This window comes from Colobus angolensis, unplaced genomic scaffold (assembly GCF_000951035.1).
Source record: "Colobus angolensis palliatus isolate OR3802 unplaced genomic scaffold, Cang.pa_1.0 Scaffold132, whole genome shotgun sequence".
NCBI classification, from domain to species: domain Eukaryota; kingdom Metazoa; phylum Chordata; class Mammalia; order Primates; family Cercopithecidae; genus Colobus; species Colobus angolensis.
In genome coordinates this window covers 1676910-1694630 of record NW_012114400.1, presented here as the reverse complement: position 1 = coordinate 1694630, position 17721 = coordinate 1676910, and the positions used below count along the sequence as shown (strand labels likewise).

The following is a 17721-nucleotide window of genomic DNA, read 5'->3' as shown; positions in this document are numbered from 1 at the left end:
GTATATAAATTACACAGAGTACTGTATGGCCATGCTTTAGGGTTACCTTTCCAACTATTGCTATACCTACAAGACCAAATTAGTAACCAGAAAGTTAGTAAGTAAGCAAGGAACAAACACCAAAAAGTACACTATCTGGAACTTCACCCAGGTCATGAAAAAGTCATATGAACTAACCTGCTACCACAGAAATCACTTTTTTTGTGAATATTCACCTTTGCCAGATTAGTCTCTCATCTTGGACGTAACACAGCATCAACACTCTTTAATACTGATGATCAACTATCCAGACTATTCAGAGAGTATATAATAAAACCGATTACATGGTTTTTTGTTTGTTTTGCACTTTTGCTTCCTGGAGACAATAGCCAGCTCATTTAATGAGATATCCTAAATTTCATCTACCAAAACACTACTACTTTTTTTCTTTCTTGAGACACGATCTCACTCTGTCAGCCAGACTGGAGTGCAGTGGTACGAACATAGCTCACTTCAGCCTTGGTCTCTGTGGCTCAAGCGATCCTCTTCCCACCTCAGCTTCCTGAGTAGCTGAGAACACAGATGCACACCATCATGTCTTTTTTTTTTTGACAAACAGGGTCTCACCCTGTCGCCTAGGCTGGTCTTAAACTCCTGGGCTCAAGTGGTCCTCCTGCCTCCGCCTCCGAAAGTGCCGAGATTACAGCTATGATTCACCACACTCAGCCCCAAAACACTTCTTAAGGTAGTTTCTGACAGAATAAAGACATGGTAATATGTCTTCCCCACTATTAGCCTCAGCCACATAGCGCTGACCATTCTTGACTGATGAGAATGCAATCCTAGCCAACGGTGAGGAAATTGAAAAAGGAGAAAACGTGGAAAATGGTTCAATGTTGAGTTATTGCTAAGAATGAGGGGATTTAGGGGGCTTAGAATTGAAGTCAGGAATACCTAAGCAAATTACTTACCTCTATATAACTACTCTCTAAGCCTCAGTTTCTTCATCTGTGTAATGGAATAATAGTACCCACCTCATACAGTTGTGAGGAATAAATAAAACAATGCAAGTAAAAAACAGGAAAAGCAAATGACTTTTCCTGGATCAGCTGGGCAGAACAAAATATTTACATAAATCATTATAGTAGTAAGGTGTATTTTTTTTCATTAAACAAAAATATATTGTTAAAAAAGAAATGTATCTGTAGGTCAGTAAATCAAAATTCTTACTTTTTCACCAAAATTGGGTGATGAAGTGGTGGTGTCCTTCCTCTGAGACGTCTCTTTTTTCCCACAGGATTCTTTGCTGGACATCCTGAAAAGCTAACATAAACATTAAAAATACAGTATTTTTTTTGCAATAAAAAAGAAAACAGAAATTTGTCTTCTTTCAGTTACATAAAGATTGGAGTTTTACAAAATGATCACTTTTTTTTTTTTTTTTTTTGAGATGCAGTCTCACTCTGTCGCCCAGGCTGAAGTGCAGTGAGTGGCATGATCTCGGCTCACTGCAACCTCCGCCTACCAGGTTCAAGCAATTCTCCTGCCTCAGTCTCCTGAGTAGCTGAGATTACAGGCATGTGCCCCATGCCCTGCTAATTTTTGTATTTTTAGTAGAGACAGGGTTTCACCATGTTGGTCAGGCTGGTCTCAACCTCCTGACCTTGTGATCCGCCCACCTCCCAAAGTGCTGGGATTACCGGTGTGAGGCACTGCTCCCAGCACTATGATTACTATTTTTTAACCATTCCTAAAATGACAAGATTCTCTTACTGTTCCACTTTTCTTTACTTACATTCTCCTTCAAAATTACCCATTCCTCTCCTTCAGCTTCATCTATCACCTTTCCAGGAAGCAGTCTCAAACCATGCCTTGATCCCTGACTTCTCACATAAGCATCAGATCACCATTTTCAACTGACTCCAGGACTGCTGTATTCTGCACCGCCTACATTTCAAAGCCAATTAGTCATACGTTTCATTTTCCCGAAACACCTTCAGTCATTCATTGAACAAGACTTTGGCAAATCACACATTTTTTTTGAGTCTTGGTGTCATTACTCATAAAATAGATAACCCATCGCACAGGGTTTTTGAGGTACTCAAACAATGGATGTAAAATATATCTTGCGGCCGGGCACCTTGGTTCACTGTAATCCCAACACTTTGGGAGGCCGAGACAGACAGATCACCTGAGGTCAGGAGTTCAACACCAGCACGGCCAACATCATGAAACCTCGTCTTTACTAAAAATACAAAATTAGCCAGGTGTGGTGGTGCATGCCTGTAATCAGAGGCTGAGGGAGGTGAATCACTTGAACCTGGGAGGTGAAGGTTGTAGTGAGTCGAGATCGCACCACTGCACTCCAGCCTGGGTGACAAGTGCAAAACACCATCTCAAAATTAAAAAAACATAAAAAAAAAATATATATATATATATATACACACACATCTTGCATAGGTTGGTACACAGTAAGGTCTACATATATACTTGCTTGTATGGTTGTCTTTCTACTAGACCCTGAGCTCCTTGAGTATGCTGTACCAAAAACCTAGGTGCTCATAAATGCCTACTGAGTGAATAAATGAGTGAATTCTTCTTCCTTGGAATATTAACTCTTTCATTCTGAACCACTTCCAATTCGCTCACTTTAGTTCCTCTGTTCATTTCCCATCCCAGTCTCATTTTTCCAGCCCTGCTGTGGATCAAGTAAATACTGTCAGTGGATGAGAGTATTGTGGGCTATCCCAGAAAAACACTTATGTTTATTCAGACAAATGTTTTATATTTGTACTAGTGTGAAACTCCTGCTGATTTTATGCAAATCAAAACATAAACTAAATGAGGGGAGACTTCCTGTGCTGGCCAGTCTCCTGCTGGATGGCTCCTGATGATTCCTGATGCTTGGTAATCACACATTTACGTAATCCCCTACCACAGTGAATAGGGGTGACCTGTGTAACCAATAAGATATTGCTACATAGTAGTATGTGGCTAAATCATGTAAGACATCATGACTTCTACCTTGTCCCGTCTTGGACTGCTCACTCTAGGGAAAGCCAGAGTGTCATGAGGACACTCAAACAGCCCATGGAAAGGCTTGCAAGAGAAGAACTACTGGCCTTTTGCCAACAACCAGAACCAACTAACGTCCAGGCACATGAGTGCACTACCTATGAAGCTGATGATCCTGCACCCCTAATCAAGTGACATGACAGCAACCCTGGCACATACCTTCACTGCAACCTCATGAGACCTAAAGCCAGATCAACCCAGAAAGTCGTTTCTGAGTTCCTGACCCACAGAAACTGTGGAGTAACAAATGTTTATTGTTGTTTTAAGCTACTATGTTTTGGTATAACTTATGCAGCAGTAATAGATGAATAACATTTTTTTTTAATTCTTCAAACATTGAAGATTCCTTCTTCAGGATGTCTTACAAGCAGAGACCATGCTTAGAAATTCTTAACAAAAATTCCCACAGAATCCACATACCAAAATCTAACCCTTTTAATCTGGTTTCCCGCTGGTATTAAATGACATTAACATACTGAATCCAGCTTTCAGTTAACCATCTAGTCATTTAGAAATAAAAAATCATCATGAACGACAGTAAAAAAAAAAAAAAAGAAAGAAAGAAATGAGAACAAGAATTATTGGATGATGCACAGATATAGTTAGCATATCCGTAAGTTATAGTCAGTGTTATCCCGTTTTTAATTGACTGTTGAGCCATGAGTCAACTATACATTCAGGAATACTAGATAAAAGCTGTGCGGGAAGATCAGTAAAAGGGATTTAGGCCTATAACTCACAGAAGCTTCACGGGGATAATCTGTTCCCACTAAACTGGGGAGAGGTTAAACGCACATACACACCCCTCCATATATATAGTTCTTAAACTACAGGGGGAGGAGTTAACTTCCAGTTAGTGCTTCCAAGTGCCAAATAATGATGCTCTCTCTTCCCCGGGGTTCTGAAACAAGTAGGTAACAAATAGACCAAGAAGACTGGCGTTTATCAACTTCATTAACTAAGAAAAGCTAACTGCAAGCGCGCATCTTGTTCTTGAGACTAAATTGGGCTTCCCTCTCCTGCCCTGCTGCCTAGAAGGTTCGGACCAAGCCCAAGCAGAGGAGCCAGAAAGTTCACGTTTTTCTCTTTCCTGTCCCAGTGGATTTATCGGGGGGACAGAAGAAAGGAACGAGACAGCCTCGAATGTCAAGTAGGCACTAAGAGTGAAGCAGAGAGAAGTATGGGGGACAGGGGACTCACTAGCATATGCTTTGGGGATCTGAGACGCATCAAAATCAAATGCCCCGAAGCTCTACTCACTCAGAGCTCTGGTTACTAAAAGCCTGAAAACAAGGCAAAATAGAGCAAAATAACTAATTTCTATCCACTGGCCACACCGCAGAACTGCTGATATTGGCAACAGGAAGACTAAAGCAAAAATAAAAACAAAGGAAAACAGCGTTCAGGTCACAGTGTAGATGAGGGTGCGAAATGAAAAACAGACCCTAATTCCAAGCCAGCTGGAAGGACAGGCAAGCTCGTCAGCTGCTAGTAAACCGCCGCGGCCCGCGGGCTCCGCACGAAGCGACCAGACCCCAACACCGGGCAAGGGGCAGCCCCGGAGGCAAGCCGGGCCAGAACCACACCCTCCACCGAGCTGGCTCGTCCCCGGATCCGCCCACAGAGTCGCCCCGCCCAGGTCCGGGTGACTCCTGAGTGCCCAGCCCGGCCGGCCGCCCACCGGCCAGGATACTTGGGGCGGGGGACGAGCGGGAACCTGCCCAGCAAAACGTTAACGCACCCCCCGCCAAGTTCCTACCTTACCAGCCCCGGCTGCTGTGGCGACTCCGAAGCCCCAGGCCAAAGGAGAGGGACCCCCCACCCCCCGACACACCCCGCCCCACCAACCGTACGCCCGCTGGGAAACGTAGTTCTGCGCCCGGATCCAGACTGCCTACCCACCGCTCCGCAGCTTTTGCTTAGATTCGCATTTACTTCCTGCAAGGCTTGATCACCGACCCCGCCCCAGGCTGCGCAGTGTACTCTGGGTGCTGTAGTCTTTGTTGGGTCTGGTGGTTGGCCGGTGGGAAGGAGACGCACAGTAGAAACTGAACCCTCTTACCCAATTGGACGCCGTCCCCAGTACGCTTCTGCGCAGTTTGTGGTGGTGTCGTAACGCCTCGGGGAAAGGGAAGCGGACTGCATCTGGAGTCGCTGCTTCTGGCTTTGTATTTTCTGCTAACAGGATTTGGTCACTGGTTCTTCATCTTTTGTCTGTTGCACGCATCCCGCCCTCCCCATTTGCTTCCCTACTCCTTGGATCCAGCCCTGTGGGCATTCACGTCAGTTCTCTGACCCCGCCGTGAGCCCCGCTCCGGGTCCCCGGGCGGGCCTGGCACGGAGGCGGTAACTATGGAGAATATGGCGGAGGAGGAGCTGCTGCCCCTGGAGAAGGAGGAGGTGGAGGTGGCCCAGGTCCAGGTCCAGGTCCCGACCCCGGCCCGGGACTCGGCTGGGGTCCCAGCTCCGGCCCCGGATTCGGCTCTGGACTCGGCTCCGACTCCGGCCTCGGCTCCAGCCCCAGCCCCTGCCCTGGCCCAGGCTCCGGCCCTGTCCCCGTCCCTAGCCTCTGCCCCTGAGGAGGCTAAAAGCAGTAAGTGCAGGAGGCCCAGATCTTTCTGCCGCAGAAGAGAGAAAGTGCGCCTTGCTGGGAAGTAGGGGAGACCCTTCTTCACCGGGATGGTTTTTATGGGGCAAGGCAGGTTTAGGAAAATGGAGGGGAGGGAAGAGAGGCCCGTGTAGCGGCTAAAGCAAGGGTACAGAGTGGGAGACGGCATCTTCATAAGCCTCGAGGATGTCACGGTGAGGGATATGCGGAGGGCAGGAATGCTGCAGATAGAAGGAAATAATGAGGTTAAGGGCTTTTTCGTAAAAGGGAATCTTTTTAAGGTACAAAAATAGGAAGTTACACATAATTTGGTAGTTTCCCACAGTCCAGTCTACCGTGGTTAACTAAGTTCTTTCAAATGTGACATAGTAACCGAGGCAACCTGTTTACGGTAGTAGATCCTAGCTGCCAACATTTATAAACCATTACTGTCAACTAGCTTTTCTGCTTCGACATACACAAGGAGATGAGTTTTTCTCATTTCAGTTTTTTTTCCGCCTATGGGCAGCTTGCTTCCGAAGAGATTTTGAGGCTGAGTAGTAGTTTAGGAAAGAATCGACTAAATTTATGGACGTTTTCACCCATACATAAATACCAATTGAGTTTTGTACTCCATTCCATCAGAAATAGACTGCTGAGAATTAATGGCCCATATTATTGTGCTTCTCAATGTGCCTGCATGTTTTCTAAGTGGTGGTTTATTGGACCATATAGGAACTTAAAAGATTGATGAGTAACACTTTCTTAAGGATCTTCTAACATTTTAAAATGTAAGGTCTAAGAAAGACAATGTAAGTTGTTTTAACATTTAGTTTGTGGTCGTAAATTGACCTTTATGTGCTTTCTGAATTGGAATTTAAAATAATCTTTAATTCATTATTTTTCCTACTTCTAGGCCGGTTTTGAGTTTAATATTTATAAAACATTGGATATAGATAGGATTATTTTGCAGTTTTGAAACAACATACATATTGTTATAGATTTCAGAGTAGGGCTAATCACAGGAAAGACAAAAGCCAGGATGCTTCAGGTAAGCCCCTTCTCATCATATAAGATTAGAGCTTGTAGGTACAAAATAAAGCCAGTTGTTTCTTCAGGTACAGTGGGTAGGGATAGGGGAAGTATGGGGAGCTGAGGGGGTTCTAGTCTCCAAAGTAGCCTCCTACCTCACTTCCAGGTTGTATTTGTTTATATTAGTCGGAAGTGGTTCAGCAGCTTTAGGAAATACATGCATTCTCCACCTCGCCACCATCAAAAATATGTTAAACATAGTAAAGACTTATCTATATATTCCAAAATTTACAAATATGTAATTTGAGGAATGCATACCGTATGGGAAACTGAAAATGCATTAGTAGGACAAATATGTAATGATTGAGAAGTCTGAAATGCATTAGAATTAATACATATATTAATCACATTTTAAAAATTATTTTTAGTTGGTCTAATTAGTCCTTTGAAATCAGTCATAAGTAAGATGAAGGTAACCTATCTGAAATAGAATTGAAAATTGAGGAAAAGTAATAGAAGAAGTTGTAAAAGACCCTCCTCGCATCTTGGAGACATCTAATTTAACAAGAGGTTTGCCTGTTGACTTCTGGATTAATAGTGTGTTACAAAAAGCAGATTGAGTATTTTGCATACAGATTGTCTGATACATATTGTCTTAAACCAGAAGGTGATGTCAGAGATGTTTATAGGCATATCATGAATTTTTAGATCTTCAAGAGTTTCTTTGGTAGTGGACCACAGGATTTTTAGTTTTCTAACTTAAACTCCTTTCTCTTATTTTGTGTTATTTAATAGAATAATTTCAATAGGCACGTCTTTATTGATTGCTGTTTATCTTGTTTCACATACACAGATCTTTGAACTCTGGAACTGAAAGCCTTTATGGTTACAAGTTAGATAGGTTAGTGTGTACACACGGATTCATTTCTGGAATGTTACTGTCTGACCTAGCAAAAGATTTTTATGAAAGATGAAAAAGTTCTACCCGTTTATAGAAACTATATCTCATTATAACTCATTTGACCAGTATCTAATATAAAAAATTAACCAATATTGTTTGTTGCTGCTTTAAAAATAAAGTGAATAACCAGGCACAAGCCTATACCCCCAGATACTCAGGAGGCTGAGGCAGAAGTATTGCTTGAGCCCAGGAGTTTGAGGCTGCACTGAGCTATGATTGAGCCACTACATTCCGTGGAGGCTGGGTGACAGAGCAAGACACCATCTCTAAATAATAATCATATGAAAAATTGCCCTTTAATAAATTTGAGCAGGAATGTCTGATAGTGCTGAATTGGATTCCAAAATTATTAACACAGTGTGCTACTACATCCAAAAAGTCTAACGATTTTTTTAACTTCTTGTTTAACAAACTTTAGTGCTGCCTGTCTGCAAATTACTGCATTAGGCACTTGGCCATCAGAAAGATGAGCAAGAAATAAGCCTTGTCTTCCTGTTGCTTATTTGTGGGGAAAGCAAACAAGGACACAAATTATACAAATGGGTAAACAAATGAACTGATAGTGAAGCTCGGAGAGAAGTAGGCAAGATGATGCTAATATCAAGAATTGAATTTTAAAGTCTCAAGGTTTTAAATTGTATAACCTAATAACATAATGTTACAGGGCCCTGTGGTTTATCCCACCATCTCCTGTCTCCTTGGGCTCTTTACCTGTCAGTTTCTCCTAATCTTAATATATATTCAGTCCCCACTTTGTAATTGTTCCTTTCCCTTGGAATGCACATATATTCAGGTTCCCCATACTTTAAAAAAAGCAAGTTACAGTATCATTCATTTCCTTTTTTATACCATCAAACTTCTCAAAAAAAGAAAAACTAATTTTCTGTATTTCCTTTCCCCTTCCAATTCTGTTTCTACTCCGAAACACCTCACTGAACCTGCTTTCTTAAAGGTCACCAGACTTGCTTTCTTGATCTCTACAACTGTTTGTGATACTTTGTTGAACGTTTGCGTTTATAGACTCTTCTCCCTTGGCTTCTGCATTATCTTGACTCACCTTACCATTTATTCTTTCTGAATCTACTTTCCTGATTCCTTCTACTTAATTTTTCTTATAAATATCTACATCTCTCATACCGCACTACCAGATTTTATTTATCTATAATAATCAGTAGCGGGTTCAGCAACATTGAGAAATGTATCCACTACCCACCCCAATCAGAACGTGTTAAACATATTTTAGACTTATGCATGTTATTTCCAAATTTACAAGCATTTTAATTTGAAGAGTGTGTAATGCTTGAGAAACCTGAAAATGCATTAGTGGGACAAATATGTAATGATTGAGAAATCTGAAATGCATTAGAATTAAAATATAAATCACTGTTTAAAATTAATTTTATATAGCCTACTTGTTTGAAATCAGTCATAACTGGATAAGATTGGGTCGTGGCTTTTTCTCCTATTTTTCACACTTTTTTTCTTAGACTTTCTTATTTATTCTCATAGTTTCACCTAACGTGTTACTTACGATTTGTATCTCCAGAATCCCTCCTGAGCTCCAAAAACAAATCGCCAGCTGCCTATTGTACATTATTACTGGAATACCGTTCCAGTAGTACATCAAACACACTATGTCAAAAACTACATTTTCCTTTCTCTTTTCCTTTCTGCCAGAAGAGTTTCTTCTATCTTGTTTGCTTAATAGTACCATTATTCTCAACCATATAAACTCAAAATCTTAGAATCATCTTTGATTTTATCCTTCACCTTTACTTCTCATATCCCAAGTTCTGTTGCTTTTTTTTTTTTTTTTTTACCTTTTATTCTGTTTCTTCCCATTGCTAATTTTCTCTGTTACTGATCTTTGGTGTTACTGGTGAGATAACCTCCTGAAATTCATTCAGATTGTATAATTCACTTCCTCAAAAACCTGCGGAGACTTACCATTACCTGAAGAGTAAAGTTCAAACTAACTTGCATAGAATTTATGCTTTCCTTGGTCTGTACTGCATCTTTGGCTGCATACATTTCTACTGACTCTGTCCCCCCAAATATACCACATTCCAACCAAGGGTGGGGTGGCATGGTTGTATGTTTTATACCACATGCATTTGTTCATGAGGTTACTTCAGTTTATGAGGCCAGTTAGCAAATCTCTACTTACTGAAATTCTATTCATACCTAAGTCTCAGTCAAGTGGCACTTCAATAAAGACATTCTCAGAGTAACTTGTTAGAATTAATTGTTCCTTCTTCTGTATGCCTGCATCATATGACATCTAGTGTTCATTTCATCCTATCTCATATGATAGAAGTTGACATATTGCCTTTTCCCACCGGATTGAAAGTTCTTTGAAGATAGAAAACATGGCTTACGTTTCCTTCTTCAGTATTTTGTATAAGAGAGAAACATTTTTCATAGAATTATTTTGACTAATTAGATTAAATTTTCAAACTAAATTTATACAATGGGGTTTCCCCCAACTTTTCATTCTGAAGCACACTTGTTATTTTATAAACCAAGTTGTGGCAATATTCCCCATCTAGGTCCATAACACTGTGTTATAGGAAATAAACTTCTATATGACATGATCAATAAAAATGGAACTAGAATACAAACTGTTAAAGCATAATCTTCTCATTTTTTTTTTTTTTTTTTTTTTCAGAGAGACACATCTCAATTCAAAGGCAGCTTCCTGATCTAGAGAAGTTAGCTTTTGTAACTGAAGGAAATTTTGACTCTGCCAGCTCATTGGACTCAGATAATCTTGATGCAGGTATTTCCATGTTTGAGTTTTTTTTTTTTTTCTTAATTTCTAATAATTTATCATCTTTGCATTCACGAAAATAAGTTTGGTAAGAGTAGACTTGTTTATTCTTACTGAACTAGGGCAGTGGTAAAATACAGTTTTTTATTTAGGAAATTGTCAGCCTCTTATGTGCAAACTTGCTATGGAAATAAGTTATTTTACAACTCCTCAAGACAATTACAGTTTCACAGATGTCTAAGGGCTGTCTGAATTCAGCAAGTTAGGAATTGCATTTGGCTACAAGTAACAGACGTCCCAAAAAACAGTGTCTTAAAAGGTTAATATCCTGCCAGGTAAATGAAGTCCCAAGATAGGCAATTTAGGGCTCATGTGAGAGTCCCGCATTATCAGTGCCCCATACTGCTCTCTTTCTGCTCTACTCTCAGTGCTTGGTTTGCAGCCTCAAGATCACTGACTACTTGGTTTTTTTGAAGTAGGCAGTTTAAAAATAAAAATTGTACATATACTGTATTACACTATATGTGAAAGATATTTGTTGGGTTAAAAATTATTAATATGAGCTGACAGGTATGATAAGAAAAAGATTACTAAATGTGTTGTTATTGATTCTTGCTGTATATTTTATTGTTTTAAACCTGAATTTGAAATTTAATTCTTTCATCTATACTATCAAAGTTTTTATTTGAGATACATTATATTTCTAATTAAGACATTTTGATGATACATAATCTTTTTGAGAATATGTTAATAAACAAGGAAGAACTTATAAATTCAGTAATGGATACGGTGACTGTAACTATGTGCCCAGTCTCAGAACAGCAGTTATATCAGATCCCATCTATTCCTTCCACTTCCTTCTTCCATTTTTCTAACTCCACATATTAACTGTTTTTGTTGCTGCCAGTTTAGTAGAGGAATACCACAGCAGATACTTTTGCTCTTTGTCCAATTCCTATCCTTTTGGGAGTGTAACTGCTGTCCTTTCAGCTGTCCAAAATACAGAGTGATGCTCTCAGTGGCAGAAAATTTGGCCAGAAGGATATCATACAGTTTATCACTTCTTCAACCTCTTTGTTCCCAGTAACAACAAACACATCAGCTAGCCACAGAGAGGAAAATTTTAGGGTGAAAAAACAACCACTGATCATGTGCTACAACAATTACTGCGAACTATCTCCTGGGTCAAGAGTAATGACTTCTCCCTAAAGTTAACAAAGACTTTAAGAAGTAGGAGGGGGAGACCCCATTAACCTCTTTGTAGCTGAATCCAGGCATTAATAACTAGAATATTCTGTGGTTTACTGATTCTTTTTTCTTTTTAAGGCAACAGACAGGCTTGTCCATTGTGCCCTAAGGAAAAATTCAGAGCTTGTAATAGCCATAAGCTTCGTCGTCACCTCCAGAATTTACACTGGAAAGTCTCAGTTGAATTTGAAGGTTAGTATTTTTGTGCTGGCAAAGAAGTAATATATATGAAATTCAACATTTATTACCAGTTTTGGCATTTTATCATGAATATAATCAAATATTTTCAGTTTAAAATGTGAGGGGTTTAATGCCCTCATTTCTAATGTATTTAATAAAACACCATATAGCTTTATAGGCAGTAGAGATCTATATGACACAGTTTAGTTCAGCAAACATTTATTATGCATCTGTTGTATACTGAGTACTCTGGCCCTAGGAGTCCATTTTGCTTCTTGAACAATGTTTTAATAAGTTTTCCTTTTATTTTACACATATTTTGGAAGGTATAGTACATAGTAAAACAAGAAAATAAAATAATTTGTATGAATATTGGAAAATACAAGATAATATCTCTTTTTCTGCTGATGGCTTAAAAAAACTACTAGAGTTAAGAGAATTCAGAATGGTGGTGGGATACAAGATAATTCAGAAATCATAGCCATTTTCTACTTCAGATAAATGGAAACAAACATCAGTTATAATATAAAAATGACACAATTTGAGGGAATAAGTTCAACAAGTTGACTCATGATGAAAAGAATAAAATCAAAGGACAGAAAACGAGAACTTTTCAAGTTAAAGGGCTTCCTAAGTGAATTATGTGAGTTATTATAGCATTTTTGGGAAAAGATCTGACAACATCTTTTAAAATTAAAAATACACATATCCATCCACCACTCAGTTCCTCTGCTAGGAGTGCCTTAGAAGTAAAAGAATTGAGGTTGGACACAGTGGCTCATACCTGTAATCTGAGCACTTTGCAAGGCTGAGGCAGGAAGATCACTTGCGGCCATAAGTTCAAGACCAGCCTGAGCAACACAGTAAGACCCTGTCTCTATAAAAAGTAAAAAAATTAACCAGGCAAGGTGGCCTGTGCCTGTAGTCCCCACTGCTAGAGAGGCTCAGGTGGTAGGGTTGCTTGAGTCCAGAAGCTTGAGTCTGCAGTGCCATAATTGTGCCACTGTACTCCAGCCTGGGCAACAGAGTGAGACTCTGTTTCTTAACAAAAAAAAAAAGACGAAGAAGTAAAAGAATCAACAGGCACAGATAAATGTAGAAGGATATTCATTGCAATATTGGTAACAAAAACTTAGAATTAAAAGAGATGATTGAATAAATTATGGTACATACCATGAAATATTACGTAACCATTGAAATGAGTATATTAGATATATACCAGGTAACTTAGAAGTATTTCCATGGTCAACTACTAATGAAAACAGCAATATATAGGGAAGGTGTTATAATGTTCCATTTGGATAAAACAAAAAGTCTCACCCTCAAAAGAAACCTAAGTATCAATCTTAAACATATATACGTTTATATTTGTATATGATTATGTGAGCACAGAAATTGTAAAGTATGGTTGGAGTGTCAACCAGCCTTGATAAAGCAGCTAGTAAGAGACACCCAGGAAAGAAGTCAGAACTATGCTGGAACTATTTTGTTAGTAGTACTGCTAAAAAGATTATCACTAGTTGTTTAGGGAAAGGGGAATTAGAGCTAATTTGGGGGCCATCCTGTCTTTTAAGTTTAATTCTATATAAGAATGTATGATAAACCGGCCAGGCGCAGTGGCTCAAGCCTATAATCCCAGCACTTTGGGAGGCCGAGACGGCAGATCACAAGGTCAGGAGATCGAGACCATCCTGGCTAACACGGTAAAACCCCATCTCTACTAAAAAATACAAAAAACTAGCCGGGCGAGGTGGCGGGCGCCTGTAGTCCCAGCTACTTGGGAGGCTGAGGCAGGAGAATGGCGTAAACCTGGGAGGCGGGGCTTGCAGTGAGCTGAGATCCAGCCACTCTCCAGCCTGGGTGACAGAGCAAGACTCTGTCTCAAAAAAAAAAAAAAAAAGAATGTATGATAAACCATACTGTCTTCTTATGAAAAAAAAAAGCTCTCATTTCAATTAAAAGGATCTCTTTCATATTCTTTACTTAGATTATTGTGTTTTTTGTTTGTTTTTTGTGGGTTTTTTTGAGATGGAGTCTCACTCTGTTGCCCAGGCTGGAGTGCAGTGGTGCAATCTCGACTCACCGCAACCTTCGCCTCCTGGGTTCAAGCAGTTCTCCTGCCTCAGCCTCCTGAGTAAATGGGATTACGGGCATGTGTCACCACACCCGGCTAATTTTTGTATATTTAGTAGAGACGGGGTTTCACCATGTTGGTCAAGCTGGTCTCAAACTCCTGACCTTGTGATCCGCCCACCCCAGCCCCCGAAAGTGCCGGGTTTACAGGCACAAGCCACCGCCTCCAGCCTCACTTAGGTCATTGTTTAGCCTTTAGGTTTGGTCTCCCTCCTCCAAGTTACTCTCTTTTCTTAAATAGTTTCTTGTAGTATTTCTTTACTTATTCATGGATGTGGGTCTCTCATGTACATTAGACTGTTGGGTTCTTTCACATGGTATTGATCTGGTAGATGGTGAAGATATGATAGTTTTTTTGTCTTGGTGAGCAGGTTTCAAAGTAGTTGACAAATAATTGAAGGTAGAAACAACAAGATCTGCTGAAGGAATGGATGTGAGATGTGAGAGAACGAGCCAAGAATGCTTGGGTTTGGGACTTGAGCAAGTAGAGAAATGGAGTTGGCCTTTACTGAGCTGGAGAAGAGTGCATTAGGATCAAGTGTGGGAAAGAAGGCCAGAACCAGAAATTTTGGAATTTAAAGGATGGGATGCATCTAAGTGGAGATGTCAGGTAGCCCATAGGTTATATGAATCTGGAGTTCAGGAAGAATATGAGGCAAAAGACATGCATTTGGGAGTTGCCAGAAGGCAGATGGTATTTAAAGCCATAAGATCAGATAAGTAACTAAAAGAGTACATATTGATGGAAAAAAGAAGTCATCCAGAACTAAATCTTGGAGCACTTCAGCATATGCAAGTAAGAAATGATCTGATCTGAGGTATAAGAAAAAAGGCATTAGAGATGACTTACAGGCTTTGAGTTAAGAGCAACTGTAAGGCATTATCGTTTAAAAAAAGGAAAGAGACCTGACGTAAGATAAATTATCAGTTTAGTCTTGACAAGTAGGTTTTGAGATGCTGACTAGATAATCAGTTACATATCCTTAATAGGCAATTGGAAATAGGGATCTGGCTCTTAGGAGTGAATTAGTAACTAGAGCTATAATTTGGGATTCCTTTAATTGGAATCGTGAAAGGAGCTTAAGTTGCCAAGGAAATGAGAAAAAAGTCCCTTAGCCACCCAAGCCTATGGAATATCTACATTTTAGGGCATGAGAGAAGGAAGAGGACCTGTAAAGAAGATGAAGAAGGGTGGGAAGAACACCAAGATAGTACCATGTCATAGATGAAGAAGGGTCTGTATAATGGCAAATATATCAATAGCATGAGGCAAAGATGAAGCCTAAGAAAAAGTCAAGGTGGCAGAGAATAGGATAAAGCTGAGTCCCAGAGACACTAAACGACTAATCCAAGATAAAACAGATAGTCATGGTGGAACCAGAATTCAAACCTGGATCCCTCTGTATGTGTGTATATAGATACATATACGTAAGTATGTATACATACACATGTATCTCATGCATAACAATTGTATAAACTAAAGCAATCTCATTTGAATAATTATGACATTACAAATATAAGATTAATTCCAATTCTTATAAAACTTGCTTATAATTTTTGATAATTGAATATTTAATGAATAGTGACATGATAACCAGCTGTTCTTTATTCTAGGTTACAGGATGTGCATCTGTCACTTACCTTGTCGACCAGTGAAACCAAACATTATTGGAGAACAGGTGATCAGATATTAGATTGTTTTATTTTTAAATGTAGGCCTTTTTAAAGAAAGCGTAGTTTTTACTTACTGTGGAACTAAAATGTGTATGTTCAGCAGTGTAGTTTACTCTAAAATTCTGTGTCTGAGTCCTTTCAGATTATCATAATAGGAAAACTATCATAGTGTGAAACTGTCATAGTATAAAAAAAATTGCTATATTGAAGTTCTCATTTTATAATTTTTAGTTTAAGTCAGATAAATTGCTTCTTTGTGTTCAAAATGAAAATTAACTCATTTACTAATTTTGGAATGGAAAATTTAGAGAGTAGTTTTTTCTCTTAAAATTTTGATCGTGGAATAGAAGCTTCAATTTCTGTGATTTAGTAAATGTCTTAGTGGGTTTTGATTTCATTCATCTTCTCCAAATCCTTCCTTTTAGGTTCAATCTTAGAGAATCAAGAAACTTTCTGAAATCTTAGTAACTTTTTAAAAAATACATGTGTTTTATTTTTAGGGTAGATTTGACCTAAGGGAAATACAAACTATAAAATTTTTTAGTGACACTATCCTGAATGCATATTCGCGTAATGAGTTCTCATTATTAAATTTTATTTTGAGTCACTAAAAGCAGTATAGTGTTGACAAAAAGGAAAATATTCTGTAAGTAGTAGTCAAAACAGTTTCTGGTCCATCAACCTAGTCCAAGTCCATATTTGAATATGATAATCACAGTACCACAAGGAACCTTGGGTAATGTGCTTGACGGTTTTCTATTTGCTGTAAGGTCCCAAGTAAAAAGGAGGTAGCAGCACTAAGAGTAAAAGGCATCAAAACTAGGAAAGAGCCACTGAAGCAGTCTTTTTGTTCTCAGCTAAAGGAGAAATTATGAAGTGAGAAATTTTTTACTTAGAAAAGTACGCTTCTAATTATGTCTCTTAACATTCAGTGGGGTACTGGAGCTGGCTCAAATTTTCAGAAATCTTTCAAGCTGGTTGTTTAGTATGGCCACCATTAAAAATTAAGTTATATAAACCTAAAAATGAATGAGTTATATTAAAAAATAAAGATAACGAATATTCACCTTTATCATTGTTCTGCTGCATTTTAATATTATCTGTGCACTTACAGTTATTTACATCTATTGTGTCTGCTGGGTGGCAGTGCTCTGTAATGGTATAATAATGCACATCTCTTCCTAAATTCACATTCAGTGATGTTACACTGATAACTTAAAATCTATGAGAGTTGTAGCTTGAAATTGGCTATGGCAGAGTATTTATGCCACAGAAATCTGCAAATACTACAAATCGGGGCTTTATTTTCCTGGAGAGCCAGTTAATAAACATTTACCAGCACACCACTTCTAACATTACGCCATTTTTAAATGCAACTTATAGAAAATACAATTATTTTCTGATTGGAATGAATGGGAAAAGCTAGGAAATTAAATTTCTGGCCTATTGTAAAGTAAGGTTTAAAAGTATTTATAAATACAGGTAAGGAAATTAAGATCCTTTCAAAGTCACATGGCAAAATTAAAATTATCTTCTATACCATTAAATCCAAGACATTAATATACTTAAATTTGCAAACTTATACTTCGATTTCGTTGTCTTAGTAACTTACTTAAATTAAATACTCTGTTTGATAGATATCCAATAAAATGGGAGCCCATTATCATTGTATCATTTGTTCAGCAACAATCACCAGAAGAACTGATATGCTAGGACATGTTAGGCGCCATATGAATAAAGGAGAGACTAAATCTAGTTATATTGGAGGTAAGTTGAGCAATCTCATTAACATATTACTATGTAAATCCTTACATAATGGTCCAGTTATTATTTTCAGACATCAGGCAGATAAAATAATGCTGATTTAACCAAATGATTTAATTCACTAGTCCATTACATCAGATTTTGGTTTCTTTCTGTAAGGTCTCCAAAACCTTATATATATATATTATATATATGTTTTAACATTCTCAACATATATATTTAGTAAATGTTGTAGAAAAAGTAAGTGACACTCAAGTGACTATAGATATTTTAATGAAAGATTATAGAATTGTCTTCCCAGTGACAGCTTTTATACCC

General features: G+C 38.7%; 2 protein-coding genes across 5 annotated transcripts in view; one reads left to right on the top strand and one right to left on the bottom strand.

The window, feature by feature from the left end:
* SWT1 (SWT1 RNA endoribonuclease homolog (S. cerevisiae)) overlaps positions 1 to 5091 on the bottom strand; it is a 128195-nt gene extending 123104 nt beyond the window's left edge. Inside the window, exons 1-2 of one of the 2 annotated variants that reach the window (XM_011934176.1) lie at positions 4957 to 5091; positions 1210 to 1302 (exon numbers count right to left, since the gene is read on the bottom strand). In XM_011934176.1, coding sequence (XP_011789566.1) covers positions 1210 to 1293 — 84 coding nt within the window. In that variant the 5' untranslated portion in view covers positions 1294 to 1302; positions 4957 to 5091. Of the gene's footprint in view, positions 1 to 1209; positions 1303 to 4813 lie in introns of both variants that reach the window. The other variant, XM_011934177.1, reaches the window with a different exon arrangement.
* Positions 5022 to 17721, top strand: part of TRMT1L (tRNA methyltransferase 1 homolog (S. cerevisiae)-like) — a 41241-nt gene continuing 28541 nt past the window's right edge. The window contains exons 1-6 of one of the 3 annotated variants that reach the window (XM_011934179.1): positions 5162 to 5481; positions 5596 to 5647; positions 10303 to 10413; positions 11731 to 11844; positions 15580 to 15644; positions 17277 to 17406. In XM_011934179.1, coding sequence (XP_011789569.1) covers positions 5407 to 5481; positions 5596 to 5647; positions 10303 to 10413; positions 11731 to 11844; positions 15580 to 15644; positions 17277 to 17406 — 547 coding nt within the window. In that variant the 5' untranslated portion in view covers positions 5162 to 5406. Of the gene's footprint in view, positions 5648 to 10302; positions 10414 to 11730; positions 11845 to 15579; positions 15645 to 17276; positions 17407 to 17721 lie in introns of all 3 variants that reach the window. The other 2 variants (XM_011934180.1, XM_011934178.1) reach the window with 2 other exon arrangements.